Genomic DNA, 18246 nt, shown 5'->3' with positions numbered 1-18246 from the left:
AAGTCGGACAAGCGGAAGAGATGCATTCACCGCATTTTCACTACGGATTCAACTGCTCTATAAAAATGCTCTCATTTCTGTTGAGCAGACACACTTCCAACCCCCCCCCCCCACACACACACACACACACACCCCACACACCTCCTGTCTTCGAGGCTGAAGCAGATAAATACTGTGAGTGTGGCCATCGCAGTAAATGGCCCCCTTAGCCGAAGACGCCTCTAAATTTAGCGGAAGTGCTGTCTTCATTTGTGCTTAGCCAAGCATCATTTGGCATTTTGGCTTTAATTACCATCTCCCTCTGGGCGGAGAATCGAGAGTCTTGGATATGATGAATGGGCCGACTTAACAATATGACAGCACTCAGATGCCCACCCCACCCTCAACACCACCCGTTCTCCACGTCCCCCCCCCAACACCACCCGTTCTCCACGTTCCCCCTCAACACCACCCGTTCTCCACGCCCCCCCCCAAACACCACCCGTTCTCCACGCCCCCCCCCCCAAACACCACCCGTTCTCCACGTCCCCCCCCAAACACCACCCGTTCTCCACGTCCCCCCCCCCCCCTCAACACCACCCGTTCTCCACGCCCCCCCCCCCCCCCCAAACACCACCCGTTCTCCACGTTCCCACCCCCACCAGTATCCTGTGCCATCACGTGAGGGACTGCAGTGTGAGCTGCAGGCCACAGCTGAGTGTGCATCTGTTCACCCCATGCTGCGTTTCTGTAATCATGCGTCTCCACCCTGTTCTCCACTCTGACTGGGCAAGGATGGAGACTTCTTCTGACCGGTGTAACATTAATGGTTTGTATCTACAGCTGGAAGGATTCTGACGTCTCTATCAAACTCCGCCGAAGGGAAATGATGATATTTGAGACACGTTTAATAGTAATAATCAGAAATTTTGGCCTATGTGCTATAGCACTTGAACTGAGAGGCTGTCTGAGTCGAAATTCAGATCAGTCCACAGAGTAGCTTCTCCACCTCCCCTCTCACTCCCCACACCCCTCACCACACCTCCCCTCTCACCCTCCCCTCTCACCTCACCTCTCACTCCCCACACCCCTAACCACACCTCCCCTCTCACCCTCCCCTCTCACCTCACCTCTCACTCCCCACACCCCTCACCACACCTCCCCTCTCACTCCCCACACCCCTCACCACACCTCCCCTCTCACCCTCCCCTCTCACCTCCCCTCTCACTCCCCACACCCCTCACCACACCTCCCCTCTCACCCTCCCCTCTCACCCCCCACACCCCTCACCACACCTCCCCTCTCACTCCCCACACCCCTCACCACACCTCCCCTCTCACCCTCCCCTCTCACCTCACCTCTCACTCCCCACACCCCTCACCACACCTCCCCTCTCACCCTCCCCTCTCACCTCACCTCTCACTCCCCACACCCCTCACCACACCTCCCCTCTCACTCCCCACACCCCTCACCACACCTCCCCTCTCACCCTCCCCTCTCACCTCCCCTCTCACTCCCCACACCCCTCACCACACCTCCCCTCTCACCCTCCCCTCTCACCCCCCACACCCCTCACCACACCTCCCCTCTCACTCCCCACACCCCTCACCACACCTCCCCTCTCACCCTCCCCTCTCACCTCACCTCTCACTCCCCACACCCCTCACCACACCTCCCCTCTCACTCCCCACACCCCTCACCACACCTCCCCTCTCACCCTCCCCTCTCACCTCCCCTCTCACTCCCCACACCCCTCACCACACCTCCCCTCTCACCCTCCCCTCTCACCCCCTACACCCCTCACCACACCTCCCCTCTCACTCCCCACACCCCTCACCACACCTCCCCTCTCACCCTCCCCTCTCACCTCCCCTCTCACTCCCCACACCCCTCACCACACCTCCCCTCTCACCCTCCCCTCTCACCCCCCACACCCCTCACCACACCTCCCCTCTCACTCCCCACACCCCTCACCACACCTCCCCTCTCACTCCCCACACCCCTCACCACACCTCCCCTCTCACCCTCCCCTCTCACCTCACCTCTCACCCCCCACACCCCTCACCACACCTCCCCTCTCACCCTCCCCTCTCACCCCCTACACCCCTCACCACACCTCCCCTCTCACTCCCTACACCCCTCACCACACCTCCCCTCTCACTCCCTACACCCCTCACCACACCTCCCCTCTCACTCCCTACACCCCTCACCACACCTCCCCTCTCACTCCCTACACCCCTCACCACACCTCCCCTCTCACCCTCCCCTCTCACTCCCCACACCCCTCACCACACCTCCCCTCTCACTCCCCCCACCCCTCACCACACCTCCCCTCTCACCCTCCCCTCTCACTCCCCACACCCCTCACCACACCTCCCCTCTCACTCCCCCCACCCCTCACCACACCTCCCCTCTCACTCCCTACACCCCTCACCACACCTCCCCTCTCACTCCCCACACCCCTCACCACACCTCCCCTCTCACCCTCCCCTCTCACTCCCCACACCCCTCACCACACCTCCCCTCTCACTCCCCACACCCCTCACCACACCTCCCCTCTCACCCTCCCCTCTCACCCCCTACACCCCTCACCACACCTCCCCTCTCACTCCCTACACCCCTCACCACACCTCCCCTCTCACTCCCCACACCCCTCACCACACCTCCCCTCTCACCCTCCCCTCTCACCTCCCCTCTCACTCCCCACACCCCTCCCCCTCACTCCCCTCACCTCCCCTCTCACCTCCCCTCTCACCTCCCCTCTCACCTCCCCTCTCACCCTCCCCTCTCACCCCCCACACCCCTCCCCCTCACTCCCCACACCTCCCCTCTCACCCCCCACACCCCTCCCCCTCACTCCCCTCACCTCCCCTCTCACCCTCCCCTCTCACCCCCCACACCCCTCCCCCTCACTCCCCTCACCTCCCCTCTCACCCCCCACACCCCTCCCCCTCACTCCCCTCACCTCCCCTCTCACCTCCCCTCTCACCCTCCCCTCTCACCTCCCCTCTCACCCCCCACACACCTCCCCCTCACCTCCCTCTCTTAAGTCTCCGAGCGTTCTCTTTCCTAAGACCTGCATCATTACGTCTTGCTGCTCCATCTCCCAGTAATTATCCATCACGGATGTGCGGGGCTTTTCCAGCGGCCAGAAAGGTCACGCAGACAAAGTTTGCAGCTAGAATTTGAAAGCCAGCTCATTTATGGCAGCGAGGGGCAGGCTGGTCTCCTTCTCACTGAGATGACTCACGCGCTCACGTCTGTTAGCCAATAATGATAAAAAAGACCTTATTCCACATCACAAGGGTGTTTGTTTTTATTCTCCTCCTTTGGTTTCGTTCTGCCCACTTCTCCTCGCCCGTTGACGGGTACCGAATGATACGAAACAGCTCCAGGTCACCCAGGGTTTAGACGGGGAGGATGCGCGTTTTGAGTGGCTAACCATTCATGTTCTTATGGTGGGACCCAAATCTCTGTTCTCTTACTGCTCAATGGGGCTGGAAGGAAACGTCTCACGCGCAGTTCACGAGTAAACGGGGGAGCTGCACTTCACCGTGACAAACGCATCGCGCTCAGAGATGAACCATATCCATAGGATTTGGGGTGTCCTGTATCCAGGAAAAACACGTCTGCGGTGTTCGTGTTGTGCCAGATTACGTTAAGTCATGCGAAGCTAATTAACTTGAAACCAGAATGGTGTAGCATTGTTCAATGTGGACCTGTCAGTAAATGAAAATGCATGTAGTATCTGCCATTGGGACGTTTAGTTCTCCTTTTCCTGCCCTGTAGGTACAAACACACAACATACAAACCTGACAGCGCTTCTAAATGTGCAGTTAAACGTCCAGTTTTAAGCGTTCCACGCGTAGCGTTCTACCTCTGAAACAATTCTGGCGTTTGTTTTAGCCCAGCAATACAGATTCCGTTACTGATGAAAACAGAGGTTCTCCCACTGTAAGGAAGGCAGGGAATCATTATTCCAGTTTAGCCAGATTGATTGTAGTAAACACATAAAAGGCTTTGGAAGGGTTGACATTTTTGCGCTTGTGTTGTGTTCCATATTTATTTATTTATTAAGATGGCTCGTTTGTGATGATGTACTGAGGTGTTCATTACTGCTCTGTTCTCTCCCACTGTTTGCAGTATGTTGAAAAAGAAATTTCTCTGCCATTATTACCAAGTTTGCTATGGCATTTTAAGCAGTACACTTGAATGTCATTTTTCATATAGTTTCAAATGATTTCATAGTACACAGTATAAGATAATGTGTGAAAAATGCCACTTCATGCTGACAGTTTGTTTAGAAATGAGCCGATAGATTGTGTTGCTGCTCGTGAATTTGTTCATTGAACGTCAAACTGGCTGAGACAGAAGAAACGTTTTAAAGCGCACAGACAGGAGGAAGGTGTGGTGTTAGCCCTCTAAATCTTGTGTGTGTGTGTGTGTGTGTGTGTGTGTGTGTGTGTGTGTGTGTGTGTGTGTGTGTGTGTGTGCGTGACAACCCCACCAGGCGGCCAACCCCGGCTGTTCCCTGGAGGACTTTGTGCGGTGGTACTCCCCGAGAGACTACGTGGAGGAGGAGGAGACCGACGAGACGGGACAGACGGTCGTCCGGGGCGACCTCAGTGCCAGGATGAAGATCCCCGGCAACATGTGGGCGGAGGCCTGGGAGACGGCCAAGGCCACGCCCGCACGCAGACAGAAGAGGCTGTTTGACGACACCAAAGAGGCCGAGAGGGTAGACGCCCCCCGTCTGTCTCACACGTCTGTTCCCTCCGCCTGCTCCCAGCAGACAACAGGCCGAGCACTCGAATGTTTTGTTGAGATTTAAAGAGATATTTCACCTGACGCTCACTGATATTCTGAGAGAAATGTTTTGAGAAGGAACAGCCAATCATATCTCTCTTTTTTTCTTTTTTTTTGAACTCAACAGATTTTATTCTCTGCCTCTCCTTCTGAACATGTGTTACTCAGCATATCAGTGACAAACTGTCAAGAGAAATAAAAAAAAAAAACAGTAAAATCTGTTTAATCTTGGACAGATTGATGTGAATAATGATGATTCTAAAATCATTGACATTTTAGGGTTATTCATTATTTTTAAGTAAAACTAAGTTGATTAAGTTGATTAATTGTTATATTCCTGTAAAGCAGGGTTTTTCCCTCAGTTTGTGCCTGTCCGCAATATTGTAGTTGCTTCAAGGTCTCTAACGTGACAACCGTGGTGTGAGTTTCCCCCGCACTGACGCTGGTCCTTCAAAGACCTTCCTGAAGTCCAGCTCTATCTGCACGCCACCTGCGCTATAAAAAAACACGGCCGGTCACAGTGGCTGCACTGATCAAACGCGGCTCCGGCCTCAAACGCATGTCCCGGCGGCTCTGCGCCCGGCCAATCAGAACGCAGAGCCGGCGTGAAAATGGGTTAGGACATGAAGAGGTGGAGGCAAGGTGTCCCCCTCCACGGGTTCCTCCACGGGTTCCTCCACGCAGAGTTGAAGGGGAGTTCGGGGGAACCTTGCCCAGATTGGAGGTCACTGTCTTTCCGTGTCCTTCAACCGTCTGTCGAGCTCTTCTGGGGAAACTTGAGGCGTTTATTTTGAATTCATTTGCTGATTAAATTTTGCGTCTTTTTTTTTCCCCGCCTGCTCCAGTATTTCGTCCCGAGCGATGACAGGAGTGTCCGTGTTTTCCTTCAGTCTGGTCACGGCGAAGAGCAGAAATCAGGTCATCCAGCCACAAAAGCTCCTTTATGTCAGATGTTCCCGACTGGGAAGGATTTATGCCTTATTGGGGGGGGGGGGGGTGCGCCCAGAAATGATCGCACTAAATCACGCAGAATGACCTCGTAGCAATGAAAACTTCTTGGCGGTCTGATGCAGAGGCCCTTCTGCACGGGGGGCGGAGTGCCCTCCACCTGGGCGGTGCTGGTGCTGTGGGCGGAGCTAATGGTGTCTGTGCTCCCCAGGTGCTACACTACCTGGCCGTGCAGAAACCCGCCGACCTCGTGAGGCACCTGCTGCCCTGTGTGCTCCACGCCGCCATACTGAAAGTGAAGGAGGAAGGTGTGTGTGTGTGTGTGTGTGTGTGTGTGTGTGTGTGTGTGTGTGTGTGTGTGTGTGTGTGTGTGTGTGTGTGTGTGTGAGAGTGTGTGTGTGTGAGAGTGTGTGTGTGTGAGAGTGTGTGTGTGTGTGTGTGTGTGTGTGTGTGTGAGAGTGTGTGAGAGTGTGTGTGTGTGTGTGTCCATGGGTCAGGTCATGTTGTCTCTGACTAACTTCTTGCCCCAAAAAAAGCCCCTTATTATTTCTGCTATTTATACCTTGATTTCTGTCCTTCACCTGATTTTTATACATCACCTTTCCCTCTGTTTCTGCTTCACACACACACACACACACACACACACACACACACACACACTTTTTCATCTTGTGCTTCTCTCCGGTACACACACTCCCCCACAGAGGCCACGGAGGACATCCCCTCTGTACGTAAAACTCTCCAGCAGGGCATCGTCTCCCAGTCCAGCAAACTGTTCCACCATCCCAGCCCAGACTGCAGGAAGCTGGAGGTGAGGACCAGCCCAGCACACGGGCACCAGCACACGGGCACCAGCACACGGGCACCAGCACACGTGCACACGCTTTCATCTCCCCTCTGGCTCTGTTCCCAGGACACGATCAACCAGATCATGGTTCTGGAGGCGGTGGTGGCCCAGGCCCGTTCCCTCCGAGCCAAGTTTGGCGTGGTGAAGGGGGAGAGAGAGGACCCGGAGGACTTGGAAAAGTACGTCTGCTTTCTCAAGATTTCATTTATTCCTTATTTACATGGATGTGTTTGAGTGACACCTTGCTATTGTTAATCACAGGCTGTTGGAATTTCCTTCTTTTTGTGTGGCTTTTTCTGGTTTTATAATAAAGGTGTGGGGTTTTTTTTTAAGTGTTGTAATAAAATAATAACAGAAGTGGTCATCAAAGGATGACTCGGGGGTCCCAAAATGACTTGACGCCTCTCAAAGTGAAGAGCCATCTTATTTCAAGAGCCCACCGAGCCTGCCGGGCACTATTAAAGGAACCTGATCTAATGGGTCCCGCAGGGCTCCAGGATAGCAGAGCAGACCATCGTAGCACACACACCGTACACAGCCGGCCACCCTCGTCTCTGTGGACAAGTCTGATGAGGGGAGGGTCTGATGATGAGGGGAGGGTCTGATGATGAGGGGAGGGTCTGATGATGAGGGGAGGGTCTGATGATGAGGAGAGGGTCTGATGAGGGAAGAGTGATGACCCAGGATCCCTGTCCTGGACGCCGGCCTGCTGCCGTGTTCTCTCTGGGGCTCTGTCCTCATTTACTGGCCTTGTTTACATCTCTGCTCGGCGTCCCACGTAGCCGCCCCCCCCCCCCCCCCCCCCCCCCCCCCCCCCACGCGGCCCTCTCGTACGTCAGCGTGCCTGTTAATGCCTCAGATAGTGATTAATGGGCAGACCAGGCATACAAATGAATAATTTCCTCTCCCTCGTACGCGTTTTCTGAAGCAGGTTCCTGCGCTCTCCTGCGGTGGCCAGATCCAGCTTTGTGCTCCGTTCGCTGCAAAAAAAATCATTTGAAGGTTCCATCCAGATTTAGTCTGACGCTACAAAACGTGTCCCGGTTCTAAGTGCGAGTCGCGGGCTCCATCAGCCTCCCAGAGAGCGGGACCTGCCCTTTAACACGGGCGGTGCGGCCTCCTCTAGCGGGAGCTGGTGTGGTGGCGTGTGACAGGGCCAGGCGGGGGCACGTCAGGCGGGGGCTCCTGGCCCTTGTTAGTCCCCGGGGGGGAGCTGGGGGGCCACCTGGGGGGCCGGTCACGAGAGGCTCCCCGGCCTCATTAAGGAGAGACCCGGAGCTGGCCCGGGGGGAGGGAGGCAGGTTTAAGGGATGTAGGGAGACCGGGGGAGAGGTAGCGCCAGACAGAATGTGCAACTGGGAGGATGGAGGATGGGTTTTAAACGGGTCGGACTGTACCCAAGAAGAAGGGCAAAGGCACGGCTCTGTGTCGGGTTTGTTTTGCATGCGGTTTAATGAGTAGCACTCATTCCTGGCTCAGTCACACATGAGTTTTTCCGGGTGGAGTTTTGGGAGCGAGTTTGCCGAGGCGAGGGTTTGGGAGAGAGGCTTCCTGAGAGCGAGATAAGATTGAGCAGGTGACCAGCTGTGCAAAGGTGAAACCTAAACACGCCTTATCGGTTTGTTGTTGAAAGGCTCGTCTTCCTCATCCTCCTCATCCTCTTCTTTGCGGCTGTCTGCGTTTCTGATTGGCCTCACTGGAAAGCTTGAATGGACTCATCTGTCATGTGTAACTATGTAATCTGTCTTGTTTTCTTGCCTCTCTCTGTCTCCACCTCTCTGTCTCCACCTCTCTCTTTCTCCACCTCTCTTTCTCCACCTCTCTGTCTCCACCTCTCTCTTTCTCCACCTCTCTCTTTCTCCACCTCTCTCTTTCTCCACCTCTCTCTCTCCACCTTTCTTTCTCCACCCTGTCTCTCAGGTTCGTGAGCTCTCTGCTGGAGGAACCGGAGGTGACGGTGATTGGCGCAGGGCGGGGTCCCGCCGGTACCATCATCCACAAGCTGTTCGTCAGTGCTCAGCGGGTAAACACACCCCCCCGACGCACGCTCACACGCGCACGTCAGCTTGCTCTGCTGCACGCGCTCACACGCCCCCGTCCCCGCGGGGGGCACGTTCGCCAACGCTGCCACGCATCACGTCAGCCACGCCGGGGCCCCCTGGAGGCCAGAAACAGCGGAAGCGGAAAATGTCCACCCATCGATGGCGGGACCTGAAGGGTCCAGACGCGTTCACCGTGGCTAACGAGGCCGGCTGCCTGTTCTGGGTTCCCTCCTCCATTTCAGTCTCGTGTCAGCTCAGCGTCTGAGAGGCTCACGCCATGCTGTCTTTTACTGAAGCTTTTCAGAAAGTGTGAAATTCATATTTAATCATCCATAATGTAAGGTGATTATTATCAGCAGAGTGGTACTGCTGGTTTGCTCCGTGTTGAACCTGTGATATCGGACTGTTACCATAATGCTCTAAGAGTGCAGTTATGTATGGTCAGTCTATGAACAGTTTAAAGAGTATAAAGGTGTTATACATTATACATTACATTATATATTATATTATATACATTACAAGTAAACATGTATCTAGTACCTCTACCTAGAACTGGACCTAGAACTGATAATGTTATTTGGAAAGAATCATAAGTGAAAAACCCATCAAAGGCCAGTAGAGCCTGAACCCCCCGCTGTTGGGAGGTCTTCAGACGCCTGTGAGTGACATGTGAGCTGCTTTTAGCTGTTCGTCATAATTAATACAATTAATTAAATGAAGTCTATATTTCATTTAGCTTTACAGTGACATGGAGGTGATTGAACACATTGGTTAAGTAACTTGTTTAAAATGGGGGTGGAGGCATTCACACACACACCCACACACTCTCTCCTCTCAGTGAGTGGAAGGTGTAAATCTCCTCTTCTGTGGTGTTTTGATGACATTCTCCCCACTTTCACATTTCTTGATGATGAACATCGAAACTTTCTTTTTTTGGGAGGTTGTTAAGTTGCTTTTACCTTCAGCTGAACTTTCAAATGTAGCGATCTGATCACCATGTATCATCTACGCTACCTGTGCACCATGTATCATCTCTCCTCTACCTGTGCACCATGTATCATCTCTCCTCTACCTGTGCACCATGTATCGTCTCTCCGCTACCTGTGCACCATGTATCATCTCCCTGCTACCTGTGCAACACGTATCATCTCTCCGCTACCTGTGCACCATGTATCATCTCTCTGCTACCTGTGCACCATGTAGCATCTCCCTGCTACCTGTGCACCATGTAGCATCTCTCCGCTACCTGTGCACCATGTAGCATCTCCCTGCTACCTGTGCACCATGTAGCATCTCTCCGCTACCTGTGCACCATGTATCATCTCCCCGCTACCTGTGCACCATGTAGCATCTTTCCGCTACCTGTGCACCATGTAGCATCTCTACGCTACCTGTGCACCATGTAGCATCTCCCCGCTACCTGTGCACCATGTATCATCTCTCCGCTACCTGTGCACGATGTATCATCTCTCCTCTACCTGTGCACCATGTAGCATCTCCCTGCTACCTGTGCACCATGTAGCATCTCCCTGCTACCTGTGCACCATGTAGCATCTCCCTGCTACCTGTGCACCATGTAGCATCTCTACGCTACCTGTGCACCATGTAGCATCTCTACGCTACCTGTGCACCATGTAGCATCTCTACGCTACCTGTACACCATGTAGCATCTCTACGCAACCTGCGCACCATGTAGCATCTCTACGCAACCTGCGCACCATGTAGTATCTCCACGCTACCTGTGCACTATGTATCATCTCTACGCTACCTCTGCACCATGTAGCATCTCTCCTCTACCTCTGCACCATGTATCATCTCTACGCTACCTGTGCACCATGTAGCATCTCTCCTCTACCTGTGCACCATGCATCATCTCTCCTCTACCTGTGCACCATGTAGCATCTCTACGCTACCTGTGCACCATGTATCATCTCTCTGCTACCTGTGCACCATGTAGCATCTCCCTGCTACCTGTGCACCATGTAGCATCTCTACGCTACCTGTGCACCATGTAGCATCTCTACGCTACCTGTGCACCATGTAACATCTCTACGCTACCTGTGCACCATGTAGCATCTCTACGCTACCTGTGCACCATGTATCATCTCTACGCTACCTGTGCACCATGTAGCATCTCTACGCTACCTGCGCACCATGTAGCATCTCTCTGCTACCTGTGCACCATGTAGCATCTCTCTGCTACCTGTGCACCATGTAGCATCTCCCTGCTACCTGTGCACCATGTAGCATCTCGACGCTACCTGTGCACCATGTAGCATCTCTACGCTACCTGTGCACCATGTAGCATCTCTACGCTACCTGTGCACCATGTAACATCTCTACGCTACCTGTGCACCATGTAGCATCTCTACGCTACCTGTGCACCATGTATCATCTCTACGCTACCTGTGCACCATGTAGCATCTCTACGCTACCTGCGCACCATGTAGCATCTCTACGCTACCTGTGCACCATGTATCATCTCCCCGCTACCTGTGCACCATGTATCATCTCTCCGCTACCTGTGCACCATGTATCATCTCTCCTCTACCTGTGCACCATGTAGCATCTCCCCGCTACCTGTGCACCATGTATCATCTCCCTGCTACCTGTGCAACATGTATCATCTCCCTGCTACCTGTGCACCATGTAGCATCTCTCCGCTACCTGTGCACCATGTAGCATCTCCCTGCTACCTGTGCACCATGTAGCATCTCTCCGCTACCTGTGCACCATGTAGCATCTCTACGCTACCTGTGCACCATGTAGCATCTCCCTGCTACCTGTGCACCATGTAGCATCTCTACGCTACCTGTGCACCATGTATCATCTCTCCGCTACCTGTGCACCATGTAGCATCTTTCCGCTACCTGTGCACCATGTAGCATCTCTACGCTACCTGTGCACCATGTAGCATCTCTCCGCTACCTGTGCACCATGTATCATCTCTCCGCTACCTGTGCACGATGTATCATCTCTCCTCTACCTGTGCACCATGTAGCATCTCCCTGCTACCTGTGCACCATGTATCATCTCTCTGCTACCTGTGCACCATGTATCATCTGTCCGCTACCTGTGCACCATGTATCATCTGTCCGCTACCTGTCCGCTAGCATCTCTTCGCTACTTGTGCACCATGTATCATCTCTCCGCTACCTGTGCACCATGTATCATCTTTCCGCTACTTGTGCACCATGTATCATCTCTCCGCTACCTGTGCACCATGTATCATCTCCCCGCTACCTGTGCACCATGTATCATCTCTCCGCTACCTGTGCACCATGTATCATCTCTCCTCTACCTGTGCACCATGTATCATCTCTCCTCTACCTGTGCACCATGTATCATCTCTCCTCTACCTGGGCACCATGTATCATCTCTACGCTACCTGTGCACCATGTATCATCTCTCTGCTACCTGCGCACCATGTATCATCTCTCTGCTACCTGCGCACCATGTATCATCTCTCTGCTACCTGCGCACCATGTATCATCTCTCTGCTACCTGCGCACCATGTATCATCTCTCTGCTACCTGCGCACCATGTATCATCTCTCTGCTACCTGCGCACCATGTATCATCTCTCTGCTACCTGCGCACCATGTATCATCTCTACGCTTCCTGCACACCATGTATCATCTCTCTGCTACCTGCGCACCATGTATCATCTCTGCTACCTGCGCACCATGTATCATCTCTCTGCTACCTGTGCACCATGTATCATCTCCCTGCTACCTGCACACCATGTATCATCTCTCCGCTACCTGTGCACCATGTATCATCTCTCCTCTACCTGTGCACCATGTATCATCTCTCCTCTACCTGTGCACCATGTATCATCTCTCCTCTACCTGTGCACCATGTATCATCTCTACGCTACCTGGGCACCATGTATCATCTCTACGCTACCTGTGCACCATGTATCATCTCTCTGCTACCTGCACACCATGTATCATCTCTCTGCTACCTGCGCACCATGTATCATCTCTCTGCTACCTGCGCACCATGTATCATCTCTCTGCTACCTGCGCACCATGTATCATCTCTCTGCTACCTGCGCACCATGTATCATCTCTCTGCTACCTGCGCACCATGTATCATCTCTCTGCTACCTGCGCACCATGTATCATCTCTACGCTTCCTGCACACCATGTATCATCTCTCTGCTACCTGCGCACCATGTATCATCTCTGCTACCTGCGCACCATGTATCATCTCTCTGCTACCTGTGCACCATGTATCATCTCCCTGCTACCTGCACACCATGTAGCATCTCTACGCTACCTGTGCACCATGTATCATCTCTACGCTACCTGTGCACCATGTAGCATCCCTCCGCTACCTGTGCCGCCCCAGTTCAGTCGTGTGGTGAACACTGTGTTCTGTCTGTACGACGGTCTCACATCTGCGGGTTGAGCAGCATGTTTAATTGGAAACGTAGTTTAGGGAGCGAATGATGAACCCCGGCTAGGGTCCAGGCAGCTAGGGTCCAGGCAGCTAGGGTCCGCACGGCTAGGGTCCAGGCAGCTAGGGTCCGCACGGCTAGGGTCCAGGCAGCTAGGGTCCACGCGGCTAGGGTCCAGGCGGCTAGGGTCCGCGCGGCTAGGGTCCAGGCGGCTACGGTCCAGGCGGCTAGGGTCCGCGCGGCAAGGGTCCACGCAGCTAGGGTCCACGGGGCTAGGGTCCAGGCAGCTAGGGTCCACGGGGCTAGGGTCCAGGCAGCTAGGGTCCATGCCGCTAGGGTTGACATGTCTTCTTCAGATAAGAACTGTCTGAAATCAAGTTTGTTTGCCCGAACTCTCCCTCAATCCGCCTTTTGGCCTTAATTGGAAACGTAGTTTAGGGAGCGAATGATGAACCCCGGCTAGGGTCCAGGCAGCTAGGGTCCAGGCAGCTAGGGTCCGCACGGCTAGGGTCCAGGCAGCTAGGGTCCACGGGGCTAGGGTCCAGGCAGCTAGGGTCCGCACGGCTAGGGTCCAGGCAGCTAGGGTCCAGGCAGCTAGGGTCCAGGCGGCTAGGGTCCACGCGGCTAGGGTCCAGGCAGCTACGGTCCAGGCGGCTAGGGTCCGCGCGGCAAGGGTCCACGCAGCTAGGGTCCACGGGGCTAGGGTCCAGGCAGCTAGGGTCCATGCCGCTAGGGTTGACATGTCTTCTTCAGATAAGAACTGTCTGAAATCAAGTTTGTTTGCCCGAACTCTCCCTCAATCCGCCTTTTGTTCTCTCTAGCTGTCTCTTTCTCTCTCTCGGCAAGATTGTGTGTGTGTGTGTGTGTGTGTGTGTGTGTGTGTGTGTGTGTGTGTGTGTGTGGTGAGCGTTAAATTATACCCTGTGTGTTGCCAAGCTGGAAATAGAAAGGCAATAATTATCCTGAGCATCCTCATGTAAATCATGTGAAATCAGGGGATTCAAATGAGGTGAGATTTCTTGGAAGAGAAAGCGAGATAAATGGAGAGAGTGAGAGAGGAGGAGTGAGAGAGTGAGAGAGGAGGAGTGTGAGAACGAGGGAAGGGCGCAACAATGGGGAGGAGGAGAGATGTCGGTCCAGCTAAAATCCTGTCATTAAAATTTGACCACTCCGCTGAGTTGACAGACTGACACGGAACTGCATGTTATCATTTCGTGTGTGTGTGTGTGTGTGTGTGTGTGTGTGTGTGTGTGTGTGTGTGTGTGTGTGTGAGTGTGAGTGTGTATGTGTGTGAGTGTGTATGTGTGTGAGTGTGTGTGTGTGTGTGTGTGTGTCTGAGTGTGTGTGTGTGTGTGTGGGCGTGTGTGTGTGTGTCTGAGTGTGTGTGTGTGTGTGGGCGTGTGTGTGGCTGTGTCTGTGTGTGAGTGTATTTTTTGGTATGCTTGTGAGTTTATGTAGGTGAGAGTGTTTGATGTGTGTGCACGTGTCTGTCTGTGTGTGCGTATGTATGCGTGTGCGCGCGCGTGTGTGTACGCATGCATTCACCATGTTACATGGGTATGCACAGCTTGGTGAAACACACAGAGCTTGCTGTGAATGCCAGTGCCGGTCCATTCTGCATTGTGGTTCATGTGGAGTTGTGGTGTGAATGTTTGTGTGGTGGGTGTGAGCATGTGGGGTGAGATGCTCACACTGCTCCTCACAAAAAGATCTCCACAGTGCTCCTCACAAAAAGATCTCCACACTGCTCCTCACAAAAAGATCTCCACACTGCTCCCCACACTGCTCCTCACAAAAAGATCTCCACACTGCTCCTCACAAAAAGATCTCCACAGTGCTCCTCACAAAAAGATCTCCACACTGCTTCTCACAAAAAGATCTCCACAGTGCTCCTCACAAAAAGATCTCCACAGTGCTCCTCACAAAAAGATCTCCACAGTGCTCCTCACAAAAAGATCTCCACACTGCTCCTCACAAAAAGATCTCCACACTGCTCCTTACAAAAATAGATACTGCAGAAACTGCATTTACGTCTTTTGTGAGAGAAATCCACGTCATTAGACAATAACTGCCCTGTGCAATATTTACACATTTCTGTGCATTTCTTTTTCCAAAATGTGTAAATGTTGCTTAATGTAACTATAGTTTTACAGCATTTTTTATAGTATTAATTTAGGTTTTGACCGACGAGTTACTTTGATAATGAATTACGCCGTCACTGTTTGGTTGTTTTCAGGCCCAGTATCAGACCACACAGCAAGTTATTTTAAACTTTGTGTAAACTTGAGACCTTTTGTGTTGTTTTTTGTTTTGTTTTGTGTCTCTCCCAACGTGTCTTGTCCCCCTTTTCCAAGCTGGCTGACTCCAGTGATGAGGTAACCACCAGCTGCACTCTCTCCCACAACCTCTCCTCCCCTCCCCCCATCCTCCCCTCCTCCTCTCCTCCTCTCCTCCCCTCCTCCTCTCCTCCCCTCCTCCCCTCCTCCCCTCCTCCTCTCCTCCCCTCCTCCCCTCCTCCCCTCCTCCCCTCCTCCTCTCCTCCCCTCCTCTCCTCCCCTCCTCCCCTCCTCCCCTCCTCCTCTCCTTCTCTCCTCCCCTCCCCCCATCCAAGACAACATCTACTTGAAAGTGCCTAACCCTAACCCTAGGTGCACACCCCCACAGTGCCTGGTCCCCTCACCTTTTGTGAACTGTACTCATTTATTGCTCAGCCTGTTAAAAAGCGATCTGCCTCACGATAATCGCTCATTTTCGTTGCCTCCCTCTCATTCATCTTCTTGCCTGTGCTGTATAATAACGGGGCCTTGCTGCTGGACGTGGGGGTCAGTATTGCCCAAGGACTAATTCCCCCTCTCCTTTAAAGTCGGGCCATTAGGACAGAAGTGCTGATTGGCGTTAGGACTCTATCGTCAGGACGCTCTTTGTTGTAGATCCCCTCGTGAAGACGTACAAAACTAAAGCTTCAGCATTTTCATGTGTGTTTGTGCTCTTAAAGAAGTGGCCACCATTTACACAGGAGCCTTTTGAATATGTCCTTTGAGTGTGCTTCCTTACCTCCCCCCCAACCCCCCCTCATTAGATGAAATCTCATGGATGTGATAAGACATTTGCTAATTTGCAATCAGCTTACTAATTAGTGAGATTTGTTCCTCGGCTGAAAAAAAATAGATTGTGCCAATTTGCTGGTTTCCCAGTCCCGACACGCTCATTTAAGTCTCAGGGCATGTAACATGGAATTTGCTAAGTATTTCCTGCCTTTATTTCTCCTTGACTTTCATGTTAGAAGAAAAAACATGTTAAACATTGTCTCGTTTAAAACAGACTTAATAACTTCAGCGTTTATTTGAAGAAATATTGTAAGCAAAGCTTGAGAAAGTGGTTGGGGTTGCTAACAGTCCATTAAAGAAGAAAACCCCCAAAACCTGCAAATCCTGAAGCCTGTGAAACGAAACACTGTGTTTGTGGTTCATAAGGGTTGAAAGTGTCTGTCAACTTGTGCAGGCCGCCGCACTGGCTCCGCATGAAGAAGAGGCCGGCCGAGCAGGAGGCCCTGACGCTCGCAAGCCAATGGGAGGAGGCGGTGTCCCAGATTTCCCGCCCCCGGCTGGACGAGAGATTCTTCTGCGCACCTGTGTGCCACGCCCAGCCCCGTACTCCAGGGCCCTGCCCCAGAGGCTCTACTGCGTCCTCATGAGGGAGGACTTCCGGCTAGCCGGAGCCTTTTCGTCCGACACGTCTTTCTTCTGAGGGGTCGGACGTGGGACGAGCAGGAGAGGGTTCAAGAGGCACACACATTTTGCCATATTATACACGTGCGTGTTTTCCCCAAAAGCAACACAGGAAGTGTACACCTTTTGGTGTTTCCTTGGAGAGCAGACGAGGTAGCAGTACTGTTGTAACCAATTAGAACATAACTGGTGGAGAACACTGTTTCTAGATCAGTTCCTCTGAACAGCTTTGATGTCATCACCGCTGATCTAGAGGGCGTTCATATCGTTTCACATCTCTTGGGTCACGTCCTCTGAACGATCAGTCTCTCAGGTTCTCACCCACTGGGAACTTGATGAGATAATGTTTTATCTGTGACTTCATTCCTTAAACTCTGCTAAAGAAAGAGATATTTGTAGTTTTTAGGGTTGTTAGTTATATTAAAGACTATATGTAATCTTCTAGGCTGAATTATATGGAGTTGCAAGGCAATATGCCAAAGAGTTCAGGATTAGAACATGCAGGACCTGAACCCACATATCTGAATATTCATGATGATCTTTTGTTGCTTCAGAAAAAAAAGCTTTTAAAACTGAACTAACTGATGGTCGTATTTTTTATTTTTTTTGGACTATAGCTGTGTAAACCTTTTAAACAGGTAACACTTGAAGTGTCCCCCAGAGCCAGCTAGCATGCTAGCAGACTCACCATGTGAAGCTTCAGCCTGAAAACCTGCCCGAGTCACCATGTCAGGTTTGGCTCAGGTTCTTCACTCAATCACAGTGATTCTGGCTGTCGATGTCTTTCCTGATGTCCTGTTGTAGGGAAACATTGAGTTCCAGATCCTAGCCGTGAGTTACCCTTTCAGCAGTGTGTCTTCACAGTTTGTGTTAAATCAACAAATACAATCCAGGTTTAAAGTGCAATTATAGATTGTGCATTGTAGCCTTACCAATGAGAGCTGTAGTTCCTGTTTAGAGTTCAGTTTCTGTTTAAAATGGTGGTATATGCTAGTTCTCCAGTCACACAGTAATTATATTAAATTATCTTGTGCAGGTCTCTTTTCTGTTCCATTAGTATTTAATCTGAATGAGTTCCGCCATTGGATCAGGCCAAAGGGTATAAATGTCAAATGTTGGTCTTTAATGTAAGATATTCCTACTTTACCTGTTTTCCCGGGATAAAATAAAAGCATTTTAACATCACCCAAGAAATCGTGTCCACTGAAACTATTTCCAAATGCTCCAAATGTAATTTTTCAGCTTCATTCTGAAATATTTCTTCTGTCCTTCTTTTAAATAAGTAAATTTGGTGATCTCTGACTCCACTGACGTGTGTTCGTAGTCCTGCATTTAAGGCAGTCCAGTATTGGTCTGGTGGCACTGGAGTCGTCATGGAAGTTGTCTGCTTTTTGTACGAGAAATTAAGTAAATCTCCAAACGTCGAGGATAATGACATCTTTAAATGTCCTATGGGGCTCCTACAATAAAAGGCACATGGCACCCAAAGCGG

At 52.1% G+C, this 18246-nt stretch overlaps 1 protein-coding gene across 3 annotated transcripts in view; it reads left to right on the top strand.

Annotated features, from left to right (window-relative positions):
- Positions 1-17939, top strand: part of rab3gap1 (RAB3 GTPase activating protein subunit 1) — a 49369-nt gene extending 31430 nt beyond the window's left edge. For 2 of the 3 annotated variants that reach the window (XM_076998314.1, XM_076998316.1), the window contains 7 exons: positions 4490-4717; positions 5945-6041; positions 6438-6544; positions 6647-6759; positions 8501-8603; positions 15381-15401; positions 16528-17939. In XM_076998314.1, the coding sequence (XP_076854429.1) occupies positions 4490-4717; positions 5945-6041; positions 6438-6544; positions 6647-6759; positions 8501-8603; positions 15381-15401; positions 16528-16773 (915 nt within the window). In that variant the 3' untranslated portion in view covers positions 16774-17939. The remainder of the gene's footprint in view (positions 1-4489; positions 4718-5944; positions 6042-6437; positions 6545-6646; positions 6760-8500; positions 8604-15380; positions 15402-16527) is intronic. The other variant, XM_076998315.1, reaches the window with a different exon arrangement.
- Positions 17940-18246: the final 307 nt, after the last annotated feature.

Source organism: Brachyhypopomus gauderio, chromosome 3, assembly GCF_052324685.1.
Source record: "Brachyhypopomus gauderio isolate BG-103 chromosome 3, BGAUD_0.2, whole genome shotgun sequence".
Classification (NCBI taxonomy): Eukaryota; Metazoa; Chordata; class Actinopteri; order Gymnotiformes; family Hypopomidae; genus Brachyhypopomus; species Brachyhypopomus gauderio.
Note: the sequence above shows the minus strand (reverse complement) of the source record. Positions and strands in the feature narration are given on the sequence as shown.